Raw genomic sequence first — 13,561 nt, forward strand, 5'->3', positions numbered from 1 at the left:
TTGAGCGAACAGTGTAGAATTTTAGCAACCAGGAAATGACAGAGCGATTTCCATAACACAGCCACAAAGTCAGAACAGAGACGTCAGAACAGAGACGCCGCTCCAGCGGTAGAAATCAATAGGTGAATATCGCAGCCAATCACAACACTGGCGGGTAAGTAATACTGTGACACACTATCATTCCACTATTAGCGCCAGATATAATATGGACATTTTCTGAAATTACAATGCAAAAATTCAAAAAAATCCTATGTGTAGCACCTTTAACTCTTTACAGTGTTAATTTAACTCTTGAATCAACACTAGAAATGTTACACTGAAAATTCAACACTTTTTAACACTGACCATTTTACTGTGTGCTATGAAAGGGACACATTTGCAGGTTTCCATACATTTTACGAACCCTTTAGAATTCTGAAGAACCGTAGATGCCACGCCAAGAACCCCACACTTAACTCAAAGGGTCTTTATCGGGCAAGAGTTCTCCAAGGAACCGTAAGAGCTGAGGAAGAACCATTTTAGAACCTTTCTCTTTTCAGTGTAGAATAGACTTAACACTACATACAGTAACAACATCCTATAATATAGGATAACGATACATAACACAGATATATTATCAGTGAGTTGTACATGGTGCCACGATGGCAACGATGCCAAGGAAGAATGGCTACATCCTGGCACTAGAACAAGGAAGGCCACAGTCACACTGGGCAGGGGGGTACACACACACACATTGGGCAGGGGGGCTTTTTACTGGTTGAATGAAGCGTCTTTATAGCCCTGTTTAGAAGTCAGGAGGGCGCTACAGTGAATGAGGGCAGTTAGCATAGATGGCAGAATAAGGACCGGGTCATTTGTATTGAAGGCAGGTTGGTGTTGGGGAAACGTTTGATGCCAGCGGCACACACTCAAAAGAAAGGACGATGGGACACATTGTGTCATTTTCAATGGGTGAGAATTTGACTTGATAAAGCAATGGGTGACAGGGTTAATAGACAATTTCCTATCAAACAAATGATGACAAACTTTTCGCACCAAATAAAAACCAACCATCTTTAGTCAGCACACCAGGTCTATGTAAGAGGTTACAGACGGCAGCTCTATACCGTGTGAGGCCAGAGTCAGACCTCTTTTATAAACCTGTGTCTGCAGCTATTTGAGAAAAACATGACCTCTCATTCCTGCAGTACCCCTCAATTGACGCAACTAACATTTTGATACTGTTCTCACAAAAGTTGTTTTCTTCTGCTAAGTTCACAGAGCTTTTAAAACGATATGGCAGCACAGCTAGTCCTCCTAACCCAAGTCCTTTATGTTGTTTCCAACTCCCAACAAGAAGCCTTAAATAGGTCCCTGCCTCCCACAGGGGCTGGGGTTGCTGCCTTTAGCTGATTAGGACCAGACCTAGGCTGCATCCTAAATGGCACCATATTCCCTATACAGTGTATTACTTTTGATCAGGGCACATATGGTTCTGGTCAAAAGTGGTAGTGTACTATATTATATATGGAAAAGGGTGCCATTTGGGGCGCAACCCTGGCAAGGAACACTGTTGTTTTGACAGCGATAAAGACCAGAGACAGAAGAGGAAGCGAGACATTCCACTCCCTAATTTCTTCTGTTTCAATGGAAGTCAATGAACTAAGTAGACCAGACCCATCTGCTATCACATTAGTGTCTATGGGAGAGCCACCCCCTTAAGTAGACCAGCCTGAGTGAACTACCTTCATTTATCCACCATTTTTTATAAAGACTGCTCAGGTTGCATCCTGGGTGATCTTACAGACTTCCTGGTTTTGTTCATAGGTTAGACAATCAGAGAAGTGATTGACTGAATGAGTGATCGATAGTTGTCCTGAAGTGGCTAAAGACAGACTGAAGATTTGAAGTAGCCTGGGCTATAAACGCATGTTCTTGCATTATCATTTTTATTTAATTTCTTTGCGGTACAAGTTCATTATTGTGAGAGATTATTAAAGTGTGCATGAAATGTAATTCCTGTTTGACCACTTCATTTGCTTTTAAGAGTGCCGGACAATTAGCGTTGTTCAGAAGCTCTTCGGTTCTTAATTGCAGCAAAAGATACCTCAATGACAATACCCTCTGTCTGTGTGGTGCCCTTCTCTTTGTAAAATGTATTTTTTTACTAATTTGATGTGGCTTGAAAGTGTGGGCTATTTGGCTTACATTTTTAATGGGTAGTTGGTGGAAGAAAGGGAGTGGAGGCGGTGAACAAATACATTTGAGAAGGGCAGGCAGGGTAGGCAGCCACTTCATTCACATTGCCCCCGGTGAACAGCAGCATCTCCTTCTGCAGGAGGCTGAGGAACAGAGCTGACCATGAATCACGCCCTGCTCTCCTTGATATAGCTCTCATGCCAGAGGAAACTTTAAATCTTGTTCACTCTTCTCTCTCTCTCTATCTCTCTCTCTCTCTCTCTCTCTCTCTCTCTCTCTCTCTCTCTCTATCCCTCCTTCCAACTCTCTCCAATACTTCTGTCAGGTGTTATTTATGAGTGCTGTAGTGAGTTCCTGCATGCCTGCAGCACCTGCTCATGTTGGAGTGGGAGAACCCTGGCAGCTGTCAGAGAGAGAGAGAAAGAAAGAGAAAGCGAGAGAAAGAAACAAAGAAAGAGAGAGAAAGAAGAGAGAGAGAGAGAGAGAGAGAGAGAGAGAGAGAGAGAGAGGGGGGGGGGGGGTAGCGCACCACCAGTGCCAGGCTACAAAATAATGTGATGCTAGCTCAGTGGCGCGCGGCTAACAGATGAGACGCCTAATGATGCCTGGTCCTCTGTTTAGAACACACCACGAGCCGGCAGCAGGAAACAACAAACAAACACACAAACAACTACAAGCACTAATTAATGGTGTCATATGACTCTAAACATGATCAATTAAAACCCACGGTTCATTGGCTCTCCCTGTGTAAGCGGGACAGGAAGCTCGGTGCCTGAGTAATGAGCGCGGCAAGGATGATGTCATTATGGCTAAGAGGAGGACAGATGTGGGACTGTCTGGCTATAGCGACCACGTTTGTACTCCTTCTCTCCCTCCACCCCAACTCTGTGGATGAAGCGTGTGTAGCGAGGCTGAGGCCAAACACCTGAACGATAACAGAGAGGGGGACGGGTCAAAAGGGTAGTCAGTGGTTCGATCAGGGTTCTCTGCTCCCAGAGTTGACAGAGAGTCTGAGGGGTGGAGCTTGGAGAGGTAGCTACAGTAGGTAGGTGTACTTTGCTCTAGTCTAGAGTCAATGACATCAGGTGAGTATTGGTAGGTAGCTAGACACACAGAAACCTGATCAAATGAGGACAGTAAGCAAGAAAATGCCATGCCGCCTCTGACCAACGGGCCTACAGTAATGAAGAGCAAAAAACACCAAAGAGATGTGCTTACAGCTCACCAACTCCCCAGAGACGTGTACTTAACACAGAGAACAATGACATCAGGGGAAGCAGCATATGGGGTGGTGGCGGTGTAACAGCTAGGGGAATAAACCGTTTATAAAGCTGTTTACAGACCAAACTCATTCATCACCCAGGGATGTGTCCCAAATGGCACCCTATTCCCTATTAGGCCTAAGTACACCACTTTTGACCAGGGCCTGTAGGGGCCCATACTAGTGCACGTTATAGGGAAAATCTTGCCATTTGGGCGGAAGCCTCAATGGCTAAATGTGAGAGCACTCCTGTCTCAGACTGAGCTCTGCTGAAACAATACGATTCACTCACTATATCTCTGTTGCACTAGCAGGGCCGGTCCAGCTCAGCTGCACATGCTCAGTGACGCTGGGTCTAGGGACGATGCTGTGTACATTACGCTCCAGCCTGTCCCATTCCCCTCCCTGCCTACCACGCTCTGTTTTCAGGCTACTACCTCTCTCGTTCTCTCTCTGTCTCTCTCTCTCATTACTCCTGTGTGCTGTGATGTTTACAGACTCTGACATTCAGCGTAGCCTCCCTCCTCTCCTCTCTGCCTGACTAATAAACAAGGTGACTAGGGTTTCTGTTAAAGCAGTGTGCTAGCTAGCTACTTGACTGTGTGGCCCCTGTGTAAGTCACTAACGGTGGCCTGGGGATAGGGACATCACAGGAGCCATTTTAGTCTCTGTCAACATTTTCAGATCATTAGGATAGCTCTTGACACACACGTCCCTCTAGGCTGAGTCCCAAATAGCACAGTATTCCCTATACAGTGTACTACATTTGACCCCAGCCAATGCCTGTCTTGCCTGATATAATCACAGCTATAGTACATGCAGGCCAGGAGGTAATAATGATAAGCAATGGTAAGTGACTCAAAAAGACGCACTACAAGAAACGTTACGATCTGTCAGCATAAAGTCACCATATTGCTCCATTGGCTTTGTACTGTCACGTTTTCAGGGAAACTGAGAATGAATTGTCAGGTTAAAGGTGAGGAACAAAGATTCCACTGATGAGTTTGTGGCCCAAACACAAACTGGCATGATCAGGGCTGGCGGCTCAGCGCCTGCTGCCTGCCTATTGTTAACACAGACCTTTCATTAACCGCTCCACTGAGAAACAGGGGAGGAGGAAGGAGAGGAGGAGAGGAGGAGAGGGGAGGCTGAGGCAATATGAGAGTAGGAGGGGGGGGGGGGGGCAGGTGAAGGAGAGAGGCGATCGCCGTGAGAGGGGAGGGAGAGGGAAGAGAGGATGAAGCAGCAGACACAGAGGAACAGGGGGGATAAGAGGAGGAGACGGAGGCTGAGGCAACAGACAGTAGGGTCACTGTCAACTCCCAACACGACTAGCCCAGCCTAAAGAGCAGCCACCAAACATATTATTCAAAAAGACATGTCACCAACTGATCCTGGAGCTGCCATCTCCCCCGGCTATAAGCTATACACAACGGGACACTATCATTTCAGCTCCCACGTGGCGGGGTCTATGGGACAGGTAGAGAAAGAGAGGGAGGAGTAGACACTTTATTTGTTTTTGGACTTATTTTTATCGCACTATCGCACCTGTCTCACAATATCCATGTAAGAACAGAGAGCGAGGGAGGAGAGATAAGGAGAGAGCGAGATGAAGAGAGGAAGGCATTTCATTTCTTGCCCTCTCGAATCGACACACAAATTGTGAGGCTGTGGGCTGGGTGAGGTCATCTAACCAACACACCTGTCTGTCTATGACTCACTCTGGGGAGTCAGTAATGAGGAGAGGAAGAGGAGGAGAGTGTAGGATGGAGGCACTTCCTGTATGGTCACAACAACACACTAAAGTGTTCTCTAGTCCCAGTGCTGGATACGGATACTGTAAGCCCATTGTATTGTAAACAGCTGAGTGCWCACACTCCATGCAGAAGTTCCATTGGTCAAATCAATGCATTTTTTCCATTGCCGAGGGACAATGGTGAAACTGCCARATCCGTTTGCGATGTTACAACAACAAAGAAGTTACRGCCAACATCGAACACTGTTTTTCCCCCTCTGACATCATWGCARGTGCGATAGAACAGCAGCATATGCACTGTAATGTATTTGTTACCCTGATGTGCGARGCTCGCCCTACGCTCCCCGCCTCTGCTACGTCAACGAAACAAAACCAAAACCAATAACAACGGCTGTTGGGTGGACAGTGGCGCTGTTTCCCCGTACCGCAGATTCCATCTATAAGTTCGTATACTCAGTCCACTGGTTGGATCTGAGCCACTGAGGAAGGCTCCTGATCTTGCTAGAACGAGAGCCTATTCTGGGGCCSGGTCTTCCTCTTGCTCCTTCTGAGCCCCCCGTCATGATTTTGTTCAGTTCACTGGGCCTGACGTGTATAGTCTCCCCCTCTACACACCCAACCTCCCCCCTCTTCCCCCGCCAACCCCCAACTGAACAACTCAAAGATATTTCTGTCCTTTCAACAACATTATTGACACTCCATCCCTCATTCCTCCTCATTCATTATGTCAGCCTTGGCCCCCGCATGGCCCCCCGGCACGTCCAGCCCAGGCTGCCCAGTCACGCAGCTCCGTCGTGGGCCCTATCTGGGTTATATAGGGAGGAACTCCTGCCTGCTGCTGGAGCACATTATAGGACGTAGCCTCAGTTTAACACTAAATACAGGGCTTAGACTACACACAGGAAAAACACAACACAAAATGATACAGTCAGGAGGCATAGACAAACCTTCAGCAAAAAGTGAGCATGACACGGACAAAACACATTTCCGAAAAACAAAAAAGGCTGGTGTATTCAAAAAAAAACGCAAACGCAAAAACCTGAGTGTCGTGTCGTGAGACTGAGGGAGATTGTGATGAATTCTCAGAGCTTTCCACAGATTCCTCTGTCAGTACTGGGGTCTCTGGGAAGAGAATGGGTCATATGCAAATAGCCATGCCCAGTATGGGGAGAAGTTTCCCACAAGCAGAGTGTGAAAAGMCCTCTCCTTCCCCACGCCGGCCCCACTCAATGGGCCTTTTCTTCCTCCACTGACAGTGTATGTGGTAGAGCGAGCAGACTGCAAAGGTAACTAGGCTCTTTCTCCTCAGGCTTTCCTCCAACCAAAGCTTTAACACACAATGGTTCATTTAAGCATTCATCCCACACACAACCCCAATAAAGGACATCCAAGCGTAGTTAAGGGGGTTAGTGAAACTGACTTGGGGTTTAAAACTGCTTTTCTAAGGGAAGGGAGAGCACATTTTTATAGGCTAATGCAATACCTCTATAGGAGCTTGCTAATCATTAAGCTGCCTCAACAACAGTGGGAAAAGGGTTTGAGTGTCATCAGATTATGGGCACAAACAGAACTGTCTGCTGGGAAATCATTGAAATGTGTGACATGGTGCATTGAATGGTGTAGAGATTAGAATTTCATATCAAACATTTTAAAACGTGTGGAGAAACATAAAAARTGCAAAAGAAGAAAACATGATTAGGCCTATTCAAAACACAAGACAGAACCTCAAGAGGGCTGTAAAGCCAGTTCCTCGACTAGAGATTTGTTGTTAACTTGTCATATCCTACTTCTTAGTTTGCCTCACTACCCAAAATTAATCCTTTGGACTCCTTTCCATTGGAAACACTCAGACTATTCTCATGTAAAGGGAGCGATCATTTGTGTTTGACAGAGTGAGTGAGTGTCCACCTTCCTTCCCACTGGCTCTCCTCTCCAGCAGCACCTCACTGTCATCTCTCCCTGCCAGCTCTCACGGCCGCTCCCCCCTTTATCCCTCCCTCCTTCCTTTCCCTCCTCCCTCCTCTACCAAACTCAACAGGACAGAGGGGTTTTACTGGTCAGGGGGATGGAGGGAGGGATGGATTGAGGGAGCAGGGGGAGGAGACTAAAGTSCAGAGCCAACCCCCATGCTTTTATACCCCTCGGGATCCTTTCATTGAAGGGACTTAAACACAAACACAATTGGACATGCTGGAAGGGACCCAACAATGGCACAGGGGGGAAAGTGAAGTCATAGTGGAGGCACACATGGGTGCCTAGGTCAGGGGGTAAGCAAAAGCACCCCTGGATACRGTGTCTTCCCCCGGAATAAAGGACTGGGGGAGGTGAGGAGGGGTGAGGAGACGAAGGGGCGGGGGACGTTCCTCTGACTTGGCACTTTCATATGCAGCAGAGGAAGTTGTTCAAAAGTTAAAGAACTGATAAATGAAAATGTCCTCTTCTGCTAAACTCCACTCACCAGGGGTAGACCTTTTAAATGTTAACAGATGGCTTTTAAAACACTAAAGAAGCATGCCGGCRCACAGAACACCACKCRTCTCCRCCTGAATGGCCAAAACATCTGAGTTTCTTAAGAACTGTAGCTTAACCACGGTGTTTCTTTATTGTTCTCACACAACTTTACAGCGTGTGGTTACATTCAATATTATTTAGGGGGAAAAATTAGTCCAGCACACTAATTATAGTTTTACCAGCCAAATAAACATCCTGTACTACATCACACAGCTTTACGGAAGCCAAACCTAGAACCACAGACCCATTCTTCCTCTTCTGTAGGATGATTAAGTGAGAGAGAGAGAGAGAGAGAGAGAGAGAGAGAGAGAGAGAGAGAGAGAGAGAGAGAGAGAGAGAGAGAGAGCGAGAGAGAGAGAGAGAGAGAGAGACCCTTTGATCAATTCAAATAAATACCTATATGGAAAGTTCCTTTGAAACGAAGGCCCTATAACCTCCACTTTCACACGTTTACAAAGACAGGCCAAGAGTGACTGTTTATTTTTGCTAAGAATGTTAATACCGGGCCGCATTCCTCTATTCCCAAATTGCGGTGTTAAATTACCATTCCGGGGAATGGTTGCTGCTATTCCTGATGGGATCTGGACTAGTCCTGGTCGGGATAGAAGTGACCAAGGAAGCCAGTGGAGACAGTGTCCCACAGATTGCAAACACCTGTTGTCCTGCCTGCTGGCRGGCTGTTAGCACCTCCATGTTTACAGCTGTGARGGGGCTCACCTTGATCTCAGCTTGCTCTGCTCTGTCAGGCCCAGCCCCAGGCCCAGTAAGACAACCAATACAGGGCTGGCGCCAAACACCTTTTGGTTTCAGTAACTGCCAGATAACCCCCCTGTCCTGTCCRGTCCCAAAGCAATCAAATCACTGCCCCTCTAAAAGGGGTTTTCTTTTTACCTGGTAACCCATTGTTAGGCTGAACACCCAGCATAACACAGTTGAGGTAACCAGTGTGTATGCTAAATTAGATAACATAAGGAATAAAACATWGGCTAACTCACTTTATTTTTTAAATGAACATCAAATGGGCAACACTACAGTGACATGTAATTTACACAAAATGGAAAATAAGTGAAGAAATTAAAATAAGTGTAAAAAAGAAAACGAATTATGCAAAAATATCAATAAATAATATGTTTGCATTATTTTCTAGAATTGTCTATAAATGACTCATATTAATCCGTGTACAAATGACATCATCTGTCAGCACCTACCAGGTGCTTCTTTATTTCTCTGAGGTGACTCGAATGCAGTAAATATTCACGACGGACCATGAATGAGCCGCAAATGCACGCTACAACAACTCCGCTATAAAGTGTGAAGGCACAAATMAACCGTTGTCAACCGAGCACTGACATGATGGCATGCACGGATCTGGGATCAACACCTTGGCAAAGAGACAAGGCACACAAGAAATATCCTAAGTTTATATTATAAAAATGACAAACAATGACAGTAAACACAACAAGCGACTCCTCCATGACAAAAATCACAACAAATTGATACGATGACAGCATGCCGCGCCTACAGACACCCGTTGCCTTTTCTACCTGCACAAGTTGCCATTTGCTGCAGCGCACGGCACAGAGGCCGCTCTCCACTGCTTTGGAAGACAGATTCCAGTGAGACGATTCCTTCTCTAACTCAGCGTATTCAGTCACCAGAAATTAGATTTTAASTTTGTTTTGACAGGGGGGTGTTTAGAAACACCAAAGCCCCGTTTTCCAGATCAAGTAAACATGTCCTTATATTCCTGCAGGCTCCGCTGGGTGGCTCGAGCACTTGCGCTGCTGTGCTGACTACTTGCATGAGGCTATAGGCTACGCATGTCGTCAGGATAAAATTGCCCTTTTTTCAGAAAACCTATACTAACAGCKTACAAAACAAACATTATTCCTATGCGTAAAAAACGCCCACCTCTGATGGTGAAACAAAACTAGTAATAACGAAATAACATGAGAACACATGATATGGGTTTACAAAAAAGCATAACGGAATGACAAGCAACCCCGAAGAGTATGATCTTTGCAAGTCGGGTTTAATATAAKGTACAGATAAAGCACTTCACTATTACATTAATTAAATTACTGCCAGAAAAAAAACGATTCGGAGAAAACGCACTGGCTACCCGGCCAACCCTACAGTGCAGCCTTTTTAACRGCAAACACAAAACACAAACAAAAACAACAAAAAATGATGTATCWAACAAAAAACATTGGATGAACAGGTTGGTTCCAACTGCAAGTTTCGCTCCCGCGGCACCAAACCTATAAAATCTGAATTCCCAGCGCGCGACTGTGGATGTAAACGCACATTCCTTATATAGGCTGTGCCTTGTTCACACGCACAGRGCGTGAGCTACCCTTCCCAGTCTCTAAAACGTTACCCAACAATGCATGCTACAGAAACAATGTTTTTTAGCTCGACGGTCATTTGCATTTCTGTTTATTAATTATATAGCAACCTTATCTTATTCTACATATTTTCTACTTATCTTAGCAATAACTTTTTGAATGTTTTTTTAATGCACACTTGCCATTGTCAATTGTGAGAAAGCGTGCATCTCCAATACACATGATTTACAACGAAAAATAAGACAGAAAGTAGCATGTGTAGCCTACCTAACATAACGGCAAGCATTTGAATAGATGATCAAGCAGCAGAACAGTACAATTTTCACATTAAAAACATTTTTTAATGCATGGATGGTGGGCCCGAGCCCACGATGTAGCAAGTGTCCTATCAAGGCTCGCGCAACCTGCTACCGTGCGTGAAACGAATAGAAAGCGACAGAAACAGTTCAGTTTCTCCAAAGTGCATTGAAGAAATACAACTTTTACACATATTCACTCATTTCAGATTCAGAACATCAAWCTATTTTCTATATTGATAAAGAAGGTGACAAACTACCGTGGTCCGCAAAAACAACCAGGTAAGGTTATTTTTCCCAGACACCGGTTTTAGAAAGCTAGCCAAATGGAAGGCAAGAGAAGGTGAAACAAGCTATCAAGTTGAAAACTCAAAAAAATACGAAAAAGGATTTAAATCAAATCGAAAAGGGACTGAACGGGGAACAAAAGCGAGTGCAGGGACGAGATTAGGTGCGTATAACGGTCCAGGGTGGTGCACTCAACCGCTAGGCGGTGGGAGAGTCGCGAGCCAGGTATAACGGTACACCACAGAGGGCTATAATTGTGCGCTTACTTGCTACTTTCCAGCACTTTGACCCACTAAAAACGCGACTCCGGGGGTCCCAAAGTCTTCGGAGAATCGAGAATTCGATAGAACTCATTCTAGTCCACTTCACCACACGAAAAGAAGGAAATTGGAGTAGTTTTACTTACCGTTATTCCTCCTCGGATTCGCCTGCTTTCTGCGCTTACACCTGGGGCCATCCGCCATGATCCTTTCGCTGTGTCTAAATGCTGTTGGAGAGTCACCTCCTCTTTCGCCCCCACTCCCCCTCCTCCCTCTGCTTCACCTCCCCTCCCTGCACCTMGTTTACGACACTCTGCTTTACGACATTACCTTCTACACCTCCTAAACCGTAGGACCGACCACCCTAAACTCCTACTCTATGCGTTAATTCTGATCATCGCACCATTTATACATGATTATATTTTGGAAAAAAAMATTCATATTTTCCTCTGAGTTTCTGGTATGGTTGGGGCCATGTCATTACGGGAATCTACAGGTAGGTAATTGACTAAGACCCTTACGGTGAAAACATACTCAACCTAGTAGAGCCTATACCGATGCATGATGACAGACAGTGTCACAGCTCTAGAGCAGGGATCATCAACTAGGTTTCTTGAGTGAATGGTCGGGGGGCCAGAACATATTTACAAATCATTTGTAGACTGCCCATTTGACCGCAAGAATCCCAAACATATATAATATTTGACTAAAACACAATAATTTCAAACCTTGCTTACATTTGTATACGATCACATGTGCACTATATATACAAAAGTATGTGGACACTCCTTCAAATTAGTGGATTTGGCTATTTCAACCACACCCGTCGCTGACAGGTGTATAAAATCGAGCACACAGCAATGCAATCTCCATAGACAAACATTGGCAGTAGAATGGCCTTACTGAAGAGCTCAATGACTGTCAACGTGGCACCATCATAGGATGTAATTTTTCCAACAAGTCAGTTCGTCAAATATCTGCCCTGCTAGAATTGCCCTGGTCAACTGTAAGTGCTGTTATTGTGAAGCGGAAACATCTAATAGCAACAACGGCTCAGCCACGAAGTGGTAGGCCACACAAGCTCACAAAACGGGACCGCCAAGTGCTGAAGTGCGTAGCGCTTAAAAATTGTTTGTCCTTGGTTGCAACACTCTGCCTCTGGAAGCAACYTCAGCACAAGAAATGTCTGTCGGGAGCTTCATGAAATGGGTTTCCATGGCCGAGCAGCTGCACACAAGCCTAAGATCACCATGCGCGATAACAAGCTTTGGCTGGAGTGGTTTAAAGCTCACCGCCATTTGACTCTGGTGCAATGGAAATGCTTTCTCTGGAGTGATGAATCACACTTCACTATCTGGCAGTCCAACTGACGGATCTGGATTTGGTGGGTGCCAGGAGAACGCTACCTGCCCCAATGTGTAGAGCAAACTGTAAAGTTTGGTGGAGCAGYCATAACTGTCTTGGGCAGTTTTTCATGGTTCGGCCTAGGCCCCTTAGTTCCAGTGAAGGGAAATCTCAATGCTACAGCATATAATGACATTCTAGATGATTCTGTGCTTCCAACTCTGTGGCAACAATTTGGGGAAGGCCCTTTCCTGTTTCAGCATGACAATGACCCTGTGCATAAAGCAAGGTCCATACAGAAATGGTTTGTCGAGATCGGCGTGGAAGAACTTGACTGGCCTGCACATAGCCCTGACCTCAACCTCATCAAACACCTTAGGGATGAATTGGAACGRCAACTGCGAGCCAGGCCTAATCGCCCAACATCAGTGCCCGACCTCACTAATGCTCTTGTGGCTGAATGGAAGAAAATTCCCGCAGCAACGTTCCAACATTAATGAAAAGCCTTCCCAGAAGAGTGGAGGCTGTTATACCAGCAAAGGGGGGACCAACTCCATATTAATGCCCATGATTTTGGAATGAGATGTTCGACAAGCTGGTGTCCACATACTTTTGTAGTGTATCTCTCTATTATAAGCGGGAATACTTGGGAACAGATTTACAAKATTAAAATCAATTAGAGCTGATTTCCTGGTGTTTTTACAGTCTTTATGTCCAACAATGATTCAAATATATATACAGTACCAGTCCAAAGTTTGGGCACACCTACTCATTCAAGGGTTTTTCTTTATTTTTACTATTTTCTACATTGAGAATAATAGTGAATACATCAATACTATGAAATAACACATATGGAATCATGTAGTAACCAAAAAAGTGTTAAACAAATCAAAATCAATTTTATATATGAGATTCTTCAAAGTAGCAACCCTTTGCCTTGATGACAGCTTTGCACACTCTTGGCATTCTCTCCACCAGCTTCATGAGGTAGTCAAATGGAATGCATTTCAATTAACAGGTGTTCCTTGTTAAAAGTTAATATGTGGAATTTCTTTCCTTCTCAATGCGTTTGAGCCAATCAGTTGTGTTGTGACATGGTAGGGATGGTATACAGAAGATGCCCTATTTGGTAAAAAACCAAGTCCATAAGAACAGCTCAAATAAGCAAAGAGAAATGACAGTCCGTCATTACTTTAAGACATGAAGGTCAGTCAATTCGGAACATTTCAAGAACTTTGAAGGTTTCTTCAAGTGCAGTCACAAAAACTATCAAGTGCTATGAAGAAACTGGCTCTCATGAGGACTGCCACAGGAAAGGA

At 45.0% G+C, this 13,561-nt stretch overlaps 1 protein-coding gene across 1 annotated transcript in view; it reads right to left on the reverse strand.

Annotated features, from left to right (window-relative positions):
- LOC111973106 (zinc finger E-box-binding homeobox 1-like) overlaps positions 1-11,117 on the reverse strand; it is an 89,466-nt gene extending 78,349 nt beyond the window's left edge. Inside the window, 1 exon segment of the mRNA XM_024000339.2 lies at positions 11,045-11,117. Coding sequence (XP_023856107.2) covers positions 11,045-11,102 — 58 coding nt within the window. The 5' untranslated portion in view covers positions 11,103-11,117.
- Positions 11,118-13,561: the final 2,444 nt, after the last annotated feature.

Source organism: Salvelinus sp. IW2-2015, linkage group LG14 (genome assembly GCF_002910315.2).
Source record: "Salvelinus sp. IW2-2015 linkage group LG14, ASM291031v2, whole genome shotgun sequence".
Classification (NCBI taxonomy): domain Eukaryota; kingdom Metazoa; phylum Chordata; class Actinopteri; order Salmoniformes; family Salmonidae; genus Salvelinus; species Salvelinus sp. IW2-2015.